The sequence below is a fragment of the Eublepharis macularius genome, chromosome 2 (genome assembly GCF_028583425.1).
Source record: "Eublepharis macularius isolate TG4126 chromosome 2, MPM_Emac_v1.0, whole genome shotgun sequence".
Lineage (NCBI taxonomy): Eukaryota > Metazoa > Chordata > Lepidosauria > Squamata > Eublepharidae > Eublepharis > Eublepharis macularius.
This window is the reverse complement of record NC_072791.1, coordinates 48,104,273-48,123,537: the sequence shown is the minus strand read 5'-3', so window position 1 is coordinate 48,123,537 and position 19,265 is coordinate 48,104,273. Positions and strand designations below refer to the sequence as shown.

At 40.7% G+C, this 19,265-nt stretch overlaps 1 protein-coding gene across 1 annotated transcript in view; it reads left to right on the top strand.

The window, feature by feature from the left end:
* Positions 1-19,265, top strand: part of MIPOL1 (mirror-image polydactyly 1) — a 270,727-nt gene that overhangs the window by 196,093 nt on the left and 55,369 nt on the right. The window contains exon 10 of the mRNA XM_054972227.1: positions 18,039-18,269. Coding sequence (XP_054828202.1) covers positions 18,039-18,269 — 231 coding nt within the window. The remainder of the gene's footprint in view (positions 1-18,038; positions 18,270-19,265) is intronic.

Here is a 19,265-nt window from a genome sequence, read left to right as displayed (position 1 = left end):
AAAGATTCACTTCCTAGGAATCTATAGACTGTGTTAGAGACTAAGCAGCTTACTTAGTGGCCCTGTTATAGTTTCTCCAGAAGAGTGTATCTCAATATTCAGGTCTTATAGTCCTTTCCTAAATATGTTGACCTGTGAATGAACAAATACTCTGCATTAATTGATAGTGTTTGCATTGAGAACCATGGAGTAGTAACATTTAAAGGAAGCAAACTTAGATTGAAACCACTGAAGCTAAAAGTGAAATAGTAGAAACAAGCCATACCCTAAACTAAATGTAAAAGATATATTTCTAGACTCAGTTCCTAATCCAGAAAAAAGGTTATACTTCATGCCCCTTTCAAATCAGTCATTTTCAGCCCACTAATACACAAAGCAGGTTGTTTTTCCCTCCAGAATTCCTTTTTCACTTTGAGAATGTCCAGGGGTCATTACGTAGAAAAAGAGCTGCAGGAACTCATTAGCATAACTCATTTGCATATGCCACACCACTTGATTGGGCCAAAATGGCTGGGATTTGGCTGCTACCAAACGGGGAAGTGTTCCCCCACCTGGCAGTGGCCCGATCAGGGCCATTTTGGCCCCAATCCAGGCCAAAACAGGCCCAAAATGGCGAAAAATGGCCATTTGGGGCAGGGTTTTGCCTGGATTGGGCCCAAAACAGCTCAGGTTGGATCAGTGCTGGGCAGGAGATGGGTCTCCCACCATGCACCAACCCAATCCTGTCTGTTTCAAGCCTGATCCTGGCCGAAACAGGCCCTAAAATGCCAAAAATGGCCATTTGGGCCGCGTTTCAACCCGGATCATGCCCGTAACAACCAGGAACAGGTCAGTGCTGGGCGGAGGAGGACTCCTCCACCCAGCACCGACCCAATCCTGGCTGTTTCAGCACCAAACCCAGCAGAAAATAGCCCAAAAAGGCCGAAAGTGGCCATTTTGGGCATTTCAGGCCTAGATCCGGGCTGAAACAGCCTGGATCAGGTCGGAACTGGGTGGGGAATAATAATATAATAATAACATTCGATTTATATACCGCCCTTCAGGACAACTTAATGCCCACTCAGAGCGGTTTACAAAAACCCTCCCCTGCCTGGCACTGGCAGGACCAGGCACAACCAGGACCAGGTCAGTGCTGGGCGGAGGAGGACTCCTCCACCCAGCACCGACCCAATCCTGGCTGTTTCAGCACCAAACCCAGCAGAAAATAGCCCAAAAAGGCCGAAAGTGGCCATTTGGGGCATTTCAGGCCTAGATCCGGGCTGAAACAGCCTGGATCAGGTCGGAACTGGGTGGGGAATAATAATATAATAATAACATTCGATTTATATACCGCCCTTCAGGACAACTTAATGCCCACTCAGAGCGGTTTACAAAAACCCTCCCCTGCCTGGCACTGACCTGGTCCAAGCTGTTTTGTCCCTGATCCGGACCCAAAAGGGCTGAAAACGGCCCTTTTGGTCCAGGATCGGGCCGAAACAACCAGGGCCGGGTCGCTGCCGGACAGGGGAGGGTTCCCCCACCCGACACTGACCCGATCTGGACCCATTCGGCCCAGATTGGGGCCAAAATGGCTGGTCCAGGTTGGTACCAGGTGAGCCCAGCAACAACCTGATCCAGGCCATGTTGGCCCTGATCTGGGCCCCTTCAGCCTCAAAATGGGCCCAAAATGGCTCAAAATGGACATTTTAGGCCCATTTTGGCATGGATCAGGGGTGAAACAGCCAGGACTGAGTCGGTGCCCAGCGGGGGAGGCTTCCCCAACCCTGCACCGACCCAATCCGGGCCGTTTTGGCCCGTCTTGGCCTGGATTGAAGCTAAAATGGCCGGGATCAGGTTGGTGCCAGGCAGAGGAGGGTTCCTCCACCTGGCACTGACCCGATCTGGGCCATTTTGGCTACAATCCGGGCCATGTCGGCCCTTATGCAGGCCAAAATGGGCCCAAATTATCCAAAATGGCCATTTTGGGCCTGTTTCGGCCAGGTTTGGGGATGAAACGGCTGGGATCAGGTTGGTGCCCCGGCACTGACCCAATCCAGGCCATTTTGGCTCGGATTCGGGCCATTTTGGCCCCAAATGAGGCCTAAACGGCCCTAAAGTCAGGTGGGCAGGGCCACCTCACTTGCGGGAACTGCCGGTATGCTGTTCTGGTGTGTTCCCCCTCGAAATGAGCCCTGAGAATGTCCGTCTCTATTTCCTTAAGAAGAAACTTTTTGAACAAACTGCATTTTAACTTTTAAAAGCTACTTGATTCTGATAGATGTGCTATAGGAAATGTTATTAAAGTTGATAAATGTTTGAGAGCTCTGCTTCAACTTTACTGCAAGGCTTGCTGCTAACCAAAAATATGTCACAGTTCAACTTTAGCATAATGCAGAATTTATTTGAGTAGCAGATAAATAGAGGTAGGTTTTCAAATTAGGGCTAGTTCAGGCACAGCCCGGGCATGTAGAATATACACTCTGTGCTTACGTAGCCTCATCCATCATGTGTATAACCCTTAATGTATAATTGTTAATGTGAACCACAGCCTATGTCTGTAAGTGCCAGAGTGAGTGGTCATACTCTCCGTGTGCCCCTGCTCTGCTGTGGCTCTTGTAATAAAGGATTGGCACCCCAGCAGAGAATCCTCCTCTTCTGCAGTTGCAGAAAGGTGTTTGAGAAAGTAACCACCTTAACTCTACGAGAACCTCTACACAAGACAAACCGTTTTCCTATGGGAAAAGATATCAGCCACTCCAACCCGGGATATCTTCTGAACAAAACATTCTTCCACTTGTGGTTGTGGCTTAGTGGTAGATCATCTGCTTTTGCATATAGAAGGTCCCAGGTTCAGTTCTTGGCATCTCCATTTAAAAGGATCAGGCAGTGAGTGATGTGAAAGACACTGAAACCCTAGAAAGCTGCTACCAATCAGAGTAGATAGTAATGTCCTTGATAAACCAATGGTTTGACTTGGTATAAGGCAGCATCATAGGTTTACTTTGATGTTCCAAGTCTTATCCAAGATATGTATCCAGCCTCTTAAGTTTTCTCAGTTGTTTCAGTCCCACTCCCTGCCCTGGTTTTTGGAGAAAGAGACACTCTCACAGTTATAGGGTAAGAAATTCCCTGGTTTTCATGCCTTTCAACAGTAAGGTCAGAGAGTGAAGGACATTTGACATTCCTTGGTCAGTTGCTTTTGTAAATGGATCAAGTGCCAGGCAATCAGAGTCATCACTAGGATTCGCTTGACAATTGTGGAAAATTTCAACTTTAGTTTTACATGGAGAAAAAATATATAATCAGCAGCAGGCAGGCCCAGGTCTCCTAACATTAATGGAAATGTATCCAGAAAACCAGTTTGAGCATAAATCAGAATGGAATCTTCTGTAAATGGACTTGATTGCTGTGGAGATAACTTGTAAAACACAGTTCCTTCTTCCGTTGAAGAAACTTTCACTTTCATGTTTCATTTAAATGAAAAGAATATTAGCCTCATTGTTTTTCATGGGGAATATTAATGAGGTGGGGAAATTGGGGGGTGGGGGATGTAAATGTAGAACTCCTCATATAAAACTACCCTTACAGAAGATATGTGGGGTGGGGGGCAGGGGGATCTGTCTCTTTGTTGTGTTACTCTTGTCTTGACGTTATTGTTTTAATTAAATCATTTTAGACAATAGATAGTTTTGAGGACTAATGAAACCAAACATCATTAACCGAGATCAAATTATTTCATCTCTTCATTCATTGTAAAAGTAAATTTTGTGAAAGGTGACTTTCTCCTCTAGGGGCGTTGTGTGCATTTCTGAATCAGGCTTTTGTCTTCCTGACAGCTCTAGCTTTATAACAGCTTTTTAGAGCAAGTTATTACAATTCTGCCTGTTTTTTTGCATAAAACAGGTCATTTGAAGTTCATCTGTAGGTGGGGCAGGCAAGGTAGATTGGGGGGGACAGTCCTAATAGATCCATTTCAATAATTAAGTCATGCATTTTTTTTCCTCCACAAAACCTGTATGTCAGGTTTAGCCAGGTGGGAACTGTTTTCATGGCTGTTATCTTTGTCAAAAGGAATATTATGAAAATACAGAATTACTGTGCATATTTTAACTCTTGGTTAAACAGCAGAATTGTGCCATTTTTACTGCAGCCTATTAAATGATAATATAGGAGCATATTATTTTAAAATGTAGTGAGGTGCCTGTACGTTACCTCTCCATTTATCCTGCACAAGAAATAATTAGAAAATTCTACTAAGAAAATTATTTGGCAAAAGGAATCTATGAGGATATCTTCATATCCATACTGAAGTAATCGATTCTTCCATTGGTTAATCCACAATGATGTCTTGTTGCTCGATTGTTTAAAATTATTTTTGAAACACCCAATCCATCTTGCTTCAATTATTCTACCAAGGACCTTTTCAAGCAAGAAGCCAGAGATGCTCAACCAGCGGAAAAATTGGACTGGATCCCACCACTCCACTCAATTAAGTGCAAAGACTTCCATCTTTTCTGCTGAAAAAGGATCTGCATTTAGCCTGGTGGAATGACGGAATCCAGGCTATAGTTTCTGAACAGAAAGGATGCCTTGTCTTACCCCTTTTTCCACTACTGTCTGACTGTACCCTATTACTCTTCGTCAAATCCCGACCTCTCCCTCAATCTACTTCATTGGCGACCTCTTCACCACATTTCAGAAAAGCTCCTCTGGGATACAGGAAAGAGGATGCTTAATTCATTTATACTTCTACCCCCATTTGTACTGTAATATGGGATGTGGGGATCATGGATCTTCTTGCACCAAAATCTAGGTGAGAACATTGTCATGGTGGGAGAGATCCATAAAACCAATTCTTATATTACAGTACAGAACAGTGAAAAGGAAGCACAAACCAAGCTTCCTGTATGGCATATTGATAATGAATGAAGCAGCCCTAAAGACCAGGTTTCATGTAATGAATCAAAGCATATTGCTAGGAAGAGCAGCTATATGTATGTAAGTGCCGTCAATTCAGAACTGACTTATGGCTACCCCAGCAAGGGGCTTTCAAGGCAAGCGAGAGGCAGAGGTGGTTTGCCATTGCCTTCCTCTGCAGATTTTTCTTTGGTGGTGGTCCCCCATCCAAGTACTGACCCTGCTTAGCTTCCAAGATCTAACAAGACTGAGCTATACCATGCCACCTTCCCTCCTGAAGCAGCTATAGGAGTGGGATTTTGAACAGAAGTGGGCTGAGAGGAAGGAAGTGCTGAACTCTTTCCTTGTACAATTCATTAAAAACTGCTCTCCTCCAGCTGCTTTCCCCCCCATAGGCTTCCAAACATGCTTGGCGAAGATGCCTTGCTGAAGGAAAAAAAGCAGTGTTGGATAATTTGGAACACATACACAGAGGACAGAGAAGAGATTTAAACACCTCTTAGTCTGTCACCTCTCCATTAATATTTCCCTCTTCCCTAAGAGAAGCACCTCTAGGATTTTGTTCTATACATGTGCCTATAAAATATAGGTAGATCACAATTCACAGACCCATGTTTGTGACTGCGTAAAGTTCAAAGTACGTTACAATGTGGCATAGAAACTTTCTCAAAAAAAAAAAAAGACAGGTCCTAGATGTGTACAAATATGGCAAAATGGTGAGTCTTTTAGGTGGGCAATGTAATTTCTAAACCCCATTGAGTGCTTGGTACCAATACTAAATCAATATAGTACGATACTAAGGCAAAATTATCATATGTCAAGTGCATTCAGACAGACAGCACAAACCCTGTATGTTTGGGGTATTACTGTATTCCCTTGAAGAAAACCCTGGATGTGACACAATCTCCCTCAAAATAAGCTATAGACAAAAGGTTTGTTTTTACATTACATAATTGTAACTTGTATGTGAATGACCCCCTCTTTTTCTTGATGGCCCATCTGGGGAAAAAGTAGTCTTCCTTACAGGTAAATAGGTAGGCTACCTGATTATTTCCTTCCCTTGATTGAGTCACATTGAAAGGCACAGAAAAATAAGGCCTGAGTAACTACCGGAATTAAGTTGGCTAGATGTCAATAATCCCACATCTTTCTGGTAGGCTTGAACCCATAGATTTTCAGGATTGTGCAAATGTGGCAAATTCATCTTACCTTGCAACTTTAACAAGACCACTGGGAATTCCACAATATAAGAATAATTAATGACTACATTTCTTTGTTTTAAGGATACATTATGTTGCTAAATAGAAGAACAGTAGGACAGACCTACAGTGGAGGTTGTTGATTTTTTGAAAACTAATCTTTATTCTCTCCAATTGTATCTCCAATTGTAAAGGAACCTGTACTCTGTCCTTCTTCCCTATTTCCCTACCATCCCCAGAGAGGATTACATTTTATGCAGGCTAGTGTAACTTTATATGTACTTTGCCTCAGAAAAACATTCAGAGGTGTTGAGTTACATAGATTTCATTGATAAAGATGCAGAACAAGGCAACTGAAATTGTCAGGGGATCATGTTTATGAAAAAAAGTCTTAAACAGGGAAGGTGTTTTAGTATACATAAAATTATTGATGGGGGCATTATAATTCTATATGAAAGTTTGCGTGGTCTGGATTAGATGCTTAACAAAGCAATGCTGTTCAATCAGAACAGGGCCACATGCTAAACTGAAAGCTTGAAGATGACAAAAGCAAGTACTTGATACTCTATAATTGACCTAGGGATGTTTTGAGGGCCATTACTATACATAGAATCATAAGAGTTGGAAGAGATCTTACAGACCATCTAGTCTAACTCCTTGCTCAATGCAGGAACAACCTAAAGCATCCACAACAAGTATTCATCCAGCCTCTCTTTGAAGACTGTTAATGAGGGGGAGCCCGCTAGGCAGCTGATTCCACTGCTGAAAAGGTTTTTCCTACTGTCCAGCTGGTACCTTCCCTCCTGTAGTTTAAACCCATTGTTTCAAGTCCTATGCTCTGTTGCCAACAGGAACAGCTCCCTTCCCTCCTCTAAGTGACAGCTTTTTAAATACTTAAATAGAGCAACCATGTCTTCCCTCAATCTCCTCCAAACTGAACATTCCCAGATCCTTCAGTCTTTCCTCATAGGGCTTCGTCTCCAGACCCCTGATCATCCTGGTTGCTCTCTGCACCCGTTCCAATTTGTCCACATTCTTTTTAAAGCGAGGTCTCCAGAACTGCACACAATACTCCAGGTAGAGCCTGACCAATGTGGTGTATAGTGGGATAATGACATCCTGGGATTTGGATGTTATGCCTTTGCTAATACACCCTAAGATTGTGTTCTCATTTTTTGCTGCTGTATCACACTGAGTGCTCATATTTAGCTTATACATATACAATACTGTTTGTGACTCCACAAGCCAGTGCCCTACTTCTGGACATCCCTATAGTATTTTGCTTACTGTTGTTGAAAACAGGAGTAAATATACCATCACAAGAATACCATCGCAGTTACTCATTAAAAAAAAAGGTGACATTTTAGTATCCCAGATTGCGACCTGCTCAGTTATTTTCCCTCCTGCTGTTGATGGAGGCTTTTGCTTCATCAGCCCTATGCTTCCATCTATCTTGCTTTATCATGTTCTTCTCCTGTATATGTATGAAGCTGCTATAAGGAAGCCATTTTGAAGACTCAGCCCACACTATTAGCAGACTCCTGCCATAAGACACTTCTGCTGCCCAAGAGTACTTCCTCCTCCTGTTTTCCAAGCTTACTTGGTGGCAGGGCTCCAGGCCCACTATGCATGTTTGCAGATCCAGTATGAGGTAGTAGCTAGGCTTGGAGAAACCTGGTTTCTAGTCTTTGCTCAGCCATAATCTTTCGCTACTATCGCTAGTCATTCTTTGTTAACCTTCCTCACCGGGTTGTTATAAGGATAAATGGAGGAGAGGGAAACCTTGAAGTAAGGGTAGTATAAAAATGTACCTAAATAAAGACTCCCCCCACACCCATAATGAACCCTTCCTGCTGCTGTTCTTTCTTTTGTTGCCCCTCAGTCTACTGTCCATCAATTTCATTGAGTGACCCGCAAGTTCAAGTAGTATGAGAGAGGGGGAAAGAGAGAGATTTCTCTCCAATCACTTCCTTCCTTTCAGTGATAATTTTATACAACTCTACCATCCCCCATATCCTTTTTCTAAACTCAGAAGTGCCAACTGCTTTAGTTTTGTTTTTTTCTTTGGGGGGAAGGAGCTCCCAATGCTGTGTTGATTCATCTCTACTTATGTGTCAGTGCTCTATCAAGGAAATACGTGTCCAAAAGATGTCTTTTTGTTCTTCTATAACTAAAGTATTTTCACTTTAACACACACATCCTCCATTTGAAAGGTGAACTGAAATGCATTCTTTTAAGCACTTTGCATCAGGGCTATATAATGAATGAACAAATTATGCAGAGAGAAGGAAGATAAAGTTTCTTTTAAGAGTTCTTTAACGTATCAGTTCGATAACAACAAAAACACCTTTTACTGCCATTAAATATTTACCGAGACTTGGCGTTTGGGAGAGGGGCAGTTCAGAGCAGTGTGCTTGGCTCCATGCAATGCTATTGATTAGCTATCAGAAGGACATAGTTAATGAATAACTTTAGGCATTACTGAGCACTCCACATTCTTGTCAAAGCCTTTTTTTTTTACCTGAAGATGACCTAAACTAAAGTCAGTTGGAACTGATACTCACCCTGCTATGGATTGCTCAAGAATATTTACGGTATGAACAAAAGGTTCAGACAAATTGGTTGATCAATGCTTAAGCAATCCATTCTAGTGGCTGTTGTCATGCTGCTGGACTTTAGAACTGAGCATGTTTACATTTAATTAGAAAGAACACACAGTTTACATCGCACGGTAGCTATCAATATCGAATTGGAATTGATTTCCGCTCTGTCTCCTAAATCACTATTCCCTTCAAACTAATTTTAAAAAAGCAGCTTGCAAAATGAGTCATATAAATTTTAAAGCAGGGTAAACAGCATTCTCTAGAGACGATAATAAAAGTAAATGGCATAAAGCACAGCCATTAAGTTGAACTTGTTTGGAGGTGATTCTAATGCTCAAGTTGTGTTCCAGTGCTATGAGACTGCTGTTATCAAATAAGTGTCACTTTTAACTGAATGGGCACTCTGCAGAATTCTTCACTTTGCAGAAAAAGTCCAGTGAACCCTTTAAATATCTTTCTATAAGATATAACTAAAGGTGTTCTCATATTATCAGAATGTTTTTGAAATGAAACCCTGTTGCCATTTATTTTTTTTAATCCTTTAAATTCTGCTTGAAATTAGGATTGTTATTCTTTTGAATCTTTTGATTTCTTTTTACACGACTTCTTGATGAGCATCATAGTAAACATACAATGCATTCCAGTTAATCTACATGGAGTCAGATCTATACATGCAACAAAATTACCCTTTTCGTGGGGGCAGGGGGTGTTAATGAATGTTTGGGGGAATAGGATCACAGTAGCAAACTCTGCCCAACTGGATATTCATTGGACCACTTTATACAGCCCATGTGTACATGCATGCATATTACTCTCACCGTACACTAAGAATCATGCTTTTTCAGAGTTTCTGACTGCAGAGAAATGAATGTACATGGCCCATGTCCATTGGTTCTAGAAAGATATTTTAATAGATTGGGGTAGAGCTTGCCATCACAGTCTCTCCCAGTAGAGTTCTGGTGTGATAGAATGGGACGAATCATCCAGACTTCAGTGGAAGATAATATTTTGAATGCTTCTTCCCTACCAAAACTTTCTGCAAATAGAAAATTTGGAAATCTGTGAGGATTCAACAAATGTGGAGTTAAGATGAGATTTATGAGATGACTGGGTATTTTTCCTTCATTTTTAGTGTAAAGTGAATAGTTTTTTACCTCAACTTTGATTGATTTCACTCAATTGTGTGTGTGTGGGGACGGCTTTTACAGTAGTGGAACCAGAGAACATACACTTAACTTGTACATGATATAATATTTAATGCTGCATACTTTAACTTTGTGAAGTACATGTGAGTAAAAAGTGATGTTTCCTTACTGTATGGAAATGTTCCACTGTGGAACACTGTTGTGGAAAGTTTCCACTGTGGAAATGTTCCACAACCACAGGGGGGTCCTTTACAAACGTGGCATCATCTGGTACCAGCACTGTCGACTACATAGCTGTATCCCCTTGATCTATTTAACCGGGTTTTCATCTCCGAGGTTTTAGATGTAACATTAAGTGATCACTGTCCCTTGAGACTGTCTCTTACTGCCAACATTAATGTCCTAGCAAAACCAGTACCACACCTTGCTGAGAGCATGAATCCCTTACTGTATATCATTTCATTCTGCTTTTGTAAAATAATGTGAAAGAGATGGTCTACAAAATAATGTGTTACAGTTTTTGTTGAAATATTATTTTGGGAAATGTTGCATAAATGTTGGTTAAGCAAAATGTGATTGGTTGCTGACCAAAATGTGATTGGTTTCTGCGTGGAGCTCTTCCTCCACATCCCCTCCCCAAATCATAGCAGATTTAAATTGGCTTCTGCATAACTTTGACATGTTTCCACCAATCTTCTGGATTTTCATCATCCTGGAATATCATACCCAAAACAAGTTTGGAAAGTGTGGAAGGGAAAGTAGAGATTTCTCCACCTCTCACTTCACATCCAGTCTTACATCTGACAGTATTTTTGCTCCCATCAAAACACACACATTCTGCTTTTTGCTGGTATTTTTACATTATAGCTAGTAAATATATTGCTATAGTATGTTAACGTGATATACACCAACTACCAATTTTTTTAAAAAAAATGGTGATAGGGCACAGAAAACAAGGAGGAAGTGGTGTTATTGCTGCAAAGGTCTTCAAATTCTTAGTAACGAGGAAAACAGGGACTTGTGCGCACATGGAAGCAATCTTAATATGTGTGTGTGTGGAAGAGAGAGAGAGAGATTAAGTCAATTAGCATGGACTTCATTGTGTAACACTGTGTAACATACTATGGTAAACTATTGGGAAAATCTGCTTTAATTGATTTGATGAAGTTTTCTCTGTCTTGTCAATTTGGCTACTGATATAATTGTTTCAAAAGGCTAGTGTGGCAATTACCCTCAAAGTTCCCCTTATCCTCCAGCCTTTGTGATTTTGGCCTCATGCAAATCCAAGTGATTGCTAACCAATCAGAGCCCATGGAATTCCACTGGGTTGAAGGGGGTGAGCCAACCTCAATTTAAGAAGGGGAAGGAGAAAATTTGCCTGTCAGACTAGGCTTGCCACCACCAGCCACTACTCTGTTTGAGCGAACCCACACCTACATGGAAGGGCGGGGAGAAGCGTGTACATTTGCTCCTGCACTTCCCTGTCCTGCTGAAAAATAATATTATTGTTTGCTGTGACTGCAGGTTGTTCTGAAACCTAATTCATTAAAAATCTCCTCAAAACATGAGATTTTTTATTAATCTGGCGTCAGCAAAACCCACAGCTCCCCCATCATGCCAAAAATGTCATTTTTCCAGCATGACAGGGAAGCTGCAGGTTGCACTGTGGCCCAATTCATTAAAAATCGCCTGACATCATTTTCCAGCATGATAGAAATGTGCAGGAGCACATATGCACTTTGCATGCACATATGAGGTAAATACCTCACACTCCACCCCCAGTTTGGTTCTTGGGGGATATAGCAACCCTACCTCAGAAATGGTATTGCATATCAGCTTAGACAGGATTTTTATTAGGCTTTTAATTAGGATTTGGGGTCAGGTTAGGGAAGAAAACTTTTGTCAGTAAGGGCCCATCAAATTTAACTTTTGTTTACAGATTCTATGAACAGAGGCTGTGTGTATTAAAGGAGCAGCCTAGGACCTCAACAGTAATCCTATAAGTTGTGGAAATAGGTTTAGTTGAACCTGCTAAAGAAACCTGTCAGTAAAAAATTGATTCAAATCTACCCTCAGTGTTTGTGTATGTGTAACAGGTTGTACTTTTTAAAAGCCTGGAAGTGCTGAACAAACCGCTGAAGGACTGTTAAGGGTTAATCCTGCACAGACACAGAGAGCTTTGAATGATAGGGTACTCCACTGAATATGATTGAGTAGCATGAGCTGGAAAGAGAAGAGTCTGTTTTCAACCCTAGCTGTAAGGATTAGAGTGTGAACTATTGGGAGAAGGAAAACAGTTTAACATTGATAGGAGAACTGGGGAAAAGTTGGCAATGAAGTTTGGGAAGTAGGTGCAGACTCCCATTCAGACCAAAGAAAGGGGATAGATCTTCTAAGGAGAGGAGACTTTCCCTACCAGTCAAACAGGGAGGTACCTCTGGAGAGTGAAGATATCTCTGGTTGGGTGTGATTGGAAATTGCCTTTGGAGACTTTAAAATTCAGTTTTTAAAAACTGAAGAAAAGCACTGGTGTTTGAAGAAAAGGGGTTTGGGGTACTAGAGAGTACCAGCATTCTTAAACCCAAAAGAGACAGGGAATACTAAATGAAAGTGTTTGTGGAAACTCAGGAACAAAAGCCTCTAAACTTAAGATCTTAAGTATTTGTGAAGAGTATAAGAACTAAAGTATGTGCATGTCCTCTGAGATTTCTATGTTGAATTACCTCAGAAATTTTAAACCCCTAATTTCATCTGACTTGTCCCCTCTAAAATAAATAAAATAGTTATTTTTGAATTTTAAAAACACCTCTGGTGCCATTCTTGCAGTTTAAGGAGAAAGAAGAGGGAAAGAGGAGGAGGCAACATCATTGTGTGTTAATTTAGGCTCCATTTCAACATGTTAACTCCCATTAGGAAAATGTATAAGATCTGGGGAGAAAAGTTGAGAGCCAGTTGTACATTCTATATTGAAGTATTCCATACAAAACCTTTACCTTGTTCAACACCTTATTTTCTGTAAATAAATCTTTGTTGTTCATCACCATTGGTGTCTTCTCTGTCCAGTCAAAATAACTGAGAAAAGGGATAGGTACAATCAGGGGTCATTTTGTAGAAAAAGAGCTGCAAAACTCATTAGCATAACTCATTAGCATATGCCATTCCCCTTGACATCACTGGGTGTGTGTCATTAGCATAACTGATTTGCATATGCCATACCCCTGACATCACCTGTCCTGGTTGCTTTGGACCCAATCCTGGCCGTTCAGGGCCGAAATTGGGCCCAAAAGGGCAAAAAGGGTCTGAAAATGTCTGAAAAGGGGCCCAAAATGGTCAGGATCAGGCTGCTGCTGAGCAGGAGAGTGATCCACCACCTGTCAGAGGCCCAATCCTGGCCATTTTGGGACCAATCCAGGCCAAAATGGGCCCAAAATGGCTGAGATTCAGGTGGGTGGGGCAGCCTGTCATGTGACCTCTTTGGGGAACTACCGGAACTGCGTTCCTGCGCGTTCCCCCTCAAAATGAGCCCTGGGTACAAGTACATTATTCTAGTAGGTTCCCAAATGAAAGCCCCTTAGGGAGCACCAAGCTTACACATTACCAACCAGTTAATCAGAGCTTGTGTTTCCCCCCCCCCCCCGCTTTTTACTGACTATGGTCAGCTAAAGGTCTAAACAAATAAAAGAAGCGACCAGACAGTTTTGTAGTGCAGAACCATAAGTCCAGAGGGAAGTTGCCTCAGAAGCCGCCTACTTGCCTCTTGAGTGTTTTTTTCTGTCCATTCTTAGTGAAATGTGAGTCTATATCTTTTATCTGCTACTCTTCCAGTGATTTTTAGTGCCTCTGCTCTGTGGATTTTTCATGTCTCTTTATACATTATTTATACTTTCAAAATGTCTTTATTTAATTGAATAGGTACTTCGCACCATTTTCAAACAACCTCAGGTGGTAGGTGTAATGACATACCAATATTCTGACCTTTCACTTCTAGATTTCTATTAAATCAGCCATATTTTACTTATGCATGTAGGGCGGGTTTTAATTTCTATATGATTTGGCTATGCAGTCATATGGCCATATTTTCTGCGGAAGGGAAAGAAAAAGACTATCCCAGCTAGCAGTATTTATGCAGAGCTTGTTTATTATCCAGTGCCCATTTTCAACTATTAAATTAGGAAAACATAATTTATACTTCATTTCTTTTTTACACAATCATAATTCAGGGGTGTGTGTGTGTGTGTGTGTGTGTAGATTCCATCCTTGTGTGTTCTACTCATCTAACATTGGGGTTAAACAAACAATAGTTGCAAAAAAGACCCTGCTGTGCAGGACAACGCTTCTACTTTATCAAGTGTCAATTTTAAAACAAGTGTTTCAGCACAATAAAACTCTTCTGCCATTAAGCTCATGAGGCAACCTTAGACAAGTCACTATTTCTTTGCTGTGTTATTATGAGGAAAAATGTAGGGTTATTTGCCACTCTGAGGAACTTGGAAGAAGGATGGAATAAAAATCTAATCAATAAATATGGTAAATATTTTATTTTTTTCTAGCATCGACTGTAAAGAAAGATTTTCATTGTTCTTCTGAATACTCACTAACAATCTAGTCCATAGCTCTGCAAAGGAACTAGCTAAGCAGATCATCAAAGAAAAGTGGAAAGATGTGTTTTGAACTTCATTCCTGAAAAAGCCTGGGAGGCTATGCAGACACATCACCATCTCTAATCCTGCCCCTGAAGGGCAAATTCCTAAATTGAAGCCCATGCTACACAACTGCAGGGAATTTAGTGCCCTGGCACATATCTCCTTTTATGCAGATATACATGTCCAGGTGCCTGCTTAAGGCATGCACTGTCTCTTGCTGAATCAGGGCCAGTGCTATTTTTATTTGTATATATTCCATGAAGTTGGTTCAAGATGAAACTATTAATCTTTCTGATTGATCAGTTTATAAAAAATATGTATCTTCAATTGGATTTTCATTGGCACTTAAGTGCGTCGCTTTTAAATATTTCCAAGCCAGTATGGTCCATATTGGTCCAATAGGTTGTAAGTTGACCTTCTGCCTGGAAGAGATGGATTGAATGAACAGGCAATATCCTCTCTCTTGTGAACATTTCCACTCAGGGTACCAGCTTTTGGGGTTGCAAGACTGAGATTTCAAAAGTTAAGCAGGGTCAGCCTTGATTAGTATTGGATGGGAGATCACCAAAGAAGACCAGGGTTGCTACACAGAGGTAGGCAATGACAAACCACCTCTGAACATCTCTTGCCCTGAAAACCCAATGGGGTCTCCATAAGTCAGCTGCATCTTGATGGCATTTTCCACCACTACAAGAAGCAGGGCTTTTTCAATGCTCTCTAGCGGCTAGATCCTGACTGACATTTCTGCTGGCACAAGGATTTTCATTCATAGGGTATGAATTTGCCACGTCCTCCTTCCTGTGGCAGCCCAAAATTCCCCCCAGAAATCATGTTCCTAAGGCTCCCCTTTCTCCCGAAAACAATGTATCTGGAGGTATTTGGGGCTGCCACGGGATGGAGAGGGAATTGCACTCCATGGGTGGAAATCTTTGCGCCTGTGGAAACATCTAGTCTGGATCCAAGCCTAGAGGCCCATGTAGCCTCACCATTTGCTTCCTTTCAGAGCAAATGAAAATACTTCATCAGGTTTTTGAAAATAAGCCTTTGATATCTGAATTATTAATTTATCTCCTGATTTTTCGTTATTGATTCAACCTGTTGTGCTTTTACAGTGCTGTCTTGACTCTGTTTTTGTGAACTACTTTATAAGTAGTTGTTAAAAGTAATTGTTGAAATTAATGGGCTTAGACTGAAGTAACTCTTTTTAGGATTGCACTGTTAGACACTTCTGCCAGCCTGCGTGGTGGTGGTATTTTGGTGTAGTTTGGTGTAGTGGTTAAGAGTGTGGGACTCTAATCTGGAGAGCCGGGTTTGATTACCCGCTCCTCCACTTGAAACCAGCTGGGTGACCTGGGGTTAGTCATGGCTCTCTGGAGCTCTCTCAGTCCCACCCACCTCACAGGGTGTTTGTTGTGGGGATAATAACATACTTTGTAAACCTCTCTGAGTGGGCATTAAATTGTCCTGAAGGGCAGTATATAAATCGAATGTTGTTGTTGTTGTTATTGTGTAATAGTGTTAAGAACTTACATAACTCTACCAATGCACACAACAGTTTCCCATTTGGAGGAGATTGGAATCGGAAGTTTGACAGAGTAGAAGGAAAAGAGACCAGGATCGAAGTGGGAAAGTGTAATTTTACTTCTTCGTGATCTCTAAGCAGCACAGTAATGGGCTTTGTACCTATGCAGAGTATGGTTTTGAAGTTTTAGGCCTAACTTTTAGGGGTAAAGATAAAGAATCTCCCCAACAGAAATGCAGCCTTGGACTACACATGCCTAAAAGAGGAGAAGCTGTACCTTCCTGCTCTGTTTCCTTTCATCTGCTATAACAGCACCATCTAGGGACTTCTCCAAAAGAGTTTAGCTGAAGAGCTAGTTTTTTCTTCATTTATGTAAGGCATTATGCCTTGCACTTTGAGATTTCAGACCCAAGACAGCTTCCAGAAAATTGAAATACAAAAGCAGTTAAAATGCAAGTCATCAAGTACAGCATAAAACAGTATAAATCAAAACATTCCAAAAACATTATCAAATGTAGAAAGTGGAGGAAAACAATCACCAAAGAGCTTTGGAAAACTAGAACGTTTTTGCCTACCAACTAAGCATGCCCAGTGCATGGCAAATCACTGTGAGGAGATGCTGCAATCAAGGCACCATAACTGCAACGGTTCTAAAATGTACTTAGACTTAATTTCAGTTGGGATGTGAGCTACTGTCACCCTTGCACTGCAGTCCAAAACAAAGTGACCCCATTTATTAAATGGATTTAGAAGCCCACTGAAAATCTAAGCCCATTGAAAATCTACTATATTTTAATTATTGCTAATAATAACGTGCTTAGGGAACAGCAAACCTGCTGAAGCAGGTCTGGATTTGGTCAGAGCCTGAATGGGAGACCTCATGGGAAATCTCTGTCTATCGCCTTCATGATGGAAGAAAAGTAAGATTCGAGTCCAGTAATGCCTTAAAGACCAACAAGAGTTCCAAGGGATAAGTCAGTGTTTCTCAACTAGGGTTCTATGGAACCCTCAGGTTTCCAGGATGTCGTCAGGGGTTCTGCAAAAAATGATGGAATAAATAAAAATTTTGAAATAATGCTCCATCTTCAAAATTTCTGTCAAAATATTGGAGTTATTAAGGTTATGTAAGCTGAGAGAGAGAGCATTTTCTTTATTTTCTTGACAATAACAGTAATTGAATTGTTCTCCTTGCCTTCAATGTTTTGATAGGCAGGAGTTCCTCAGGATTTGAAAGAATAATTTTGGGGTTCTTCCATCCAGAAAAGTTGGGGAACACTGGTATAAGCTTTTGAGAGTCAGATATCTGATGAAGGCAACTTTGATTGCCAAAATCAAATTGAGAGCCAGTTTGGTATAGTGGTTAAGAGCGCGGGACTCTAATCTGGAGAGCCAGGTTTGATTCCCCACTCTTCCACTTGAAGCCAGCTGGGTGACCTTGGGCTAGTCACAGCTCTCTGGAGCTCTCCCAGCCCCACCCACCTCACAGGGTGTTTTGTTGTGGGGATAATAATGGCATACTTTATAAACCGCTCTGAGTGGGCATTAAGTTGTCCTGAAGGGCGGTATATAAATCGAATGTTGTTGTTGTTAAAAGCTTATACTCTGGAAATCTTCTTGGTCTTTAAAGTGCTATTGGAATTGATCTTCTACTGCATACCAACTTGGCTACCCACCTGAAACTATGATGGAAGAAATGTGACATAAATGTAATAAAATAAGTAATACTAAACATTGGTTCAACGTTGTACAATTTTCATGTATGTGAAACTATTAGTAAGAGCTTTTCAAATCTTGGGTATTATTTTTTATTTTTAAAATAGTTTTAGTATTTTAATTTTTTTAAAAAATATTTTATAGAATTTTTTTACATATTTGAAAACTTTTTCATGCTGCATTTTTAAAATTAGACTTCTAGGCATGTGCATTGTCCTGTCTCCTTTGACTGCAAGTCCAGGCCAGAAATCACTCAAACAAACAAAGAAACAAACAAACATTGTACATCACTTGATCATGTATCTTTGTTTTCATAGTCTACACCAATCGTTGTCTCAAGAAGTGAATCTTAAGGATCAGTTCAACTCTACTCTGATGACATATGAAAAAGCTCTGAAAAACAGAGAGGAGATTGTCTCCATGCTTCTCCTTCAGAATGAGGAGCTGGTAGCCCAGCTCCAGCAAACAGCAGAAGAGAGAACAAACATGGAACTGAAGTTTCAGCACGCTTCAGAGGCATCCCAAGAGAACAGCAAAAAACTTCAAAAGTAAGTCAATTTATTTCTAAAAAATGCCATTTGTCTACTAATGGATTGTTATTCCTTTCCCTATGACATAAAACAGAGATTGAAGTTGTTGAGGTTTTACTTAAAGAGAGAGAAAGAAAAACTACAGAAGTTTTTAAAAGAGACCTCAACCATCTTTAAACAATTCAACAGAATTAATAGCATAATTACTCCTTTTCTAACTTTAGCAACAAAAGAGTAATTCTTCGTTTGTTCTTAACTAATTTGATACCATATACTTACACTCTATATATGGGAAGGGGTCCCTCATCCTCATAAATATATTTTCCTAAGAGCTGATTCACACATTAGTTTTCTGTTTGTTGTGATTGCAATTAATTAGTATGGTCATAACTAAGAAGAGAATTTAAATTTATTAATTTATTCATTTATGTCATTTTATAGTCCGCCTTTCTCACTTAGACTCAAGGCAGATTACACAGTATGAGATTAATACCATCAGTTTCAAGGACATTTCCATAAGCAATGCCATAAGGTAAATAAACACAATTTTACAAAGGCATAGCATTAGTAAGAATCCAATACAGAGCTGAAGAAATGCTGAAACAGAACATAAGCAATTCTAGGGCTGACATGAGAAGCAAAAGTTGCTCATAGGAGCACGTATTTAAGACAACAGGTAGTTCGTAAGGCAACATAGTGGTGAAGTCTATGGTCCTTAACTCATTAGCGAAGCATCTGAGAGCCCCTCTCTATAATACAAAAGCCTTTTTGAATAATTCAGGGAAAGTATCATGAACCCAGTCCAATTCATACCCCCTTCCACTGCATGGCTATGCAGGCCCTTATAGATCTAGTTTATTCCAAAGAACAGCTTCAGACATTCAGAAGAGCAGAGGAGTACCACTTTATCTTGCAGTCACTTGACACTGCCATTCTCTGTCGTGAGCAAAACAGAGTTGCAAATATTGAGTTGCAAATATATGATGCAGGGACAGCTTGCATATCCTTCCAGAA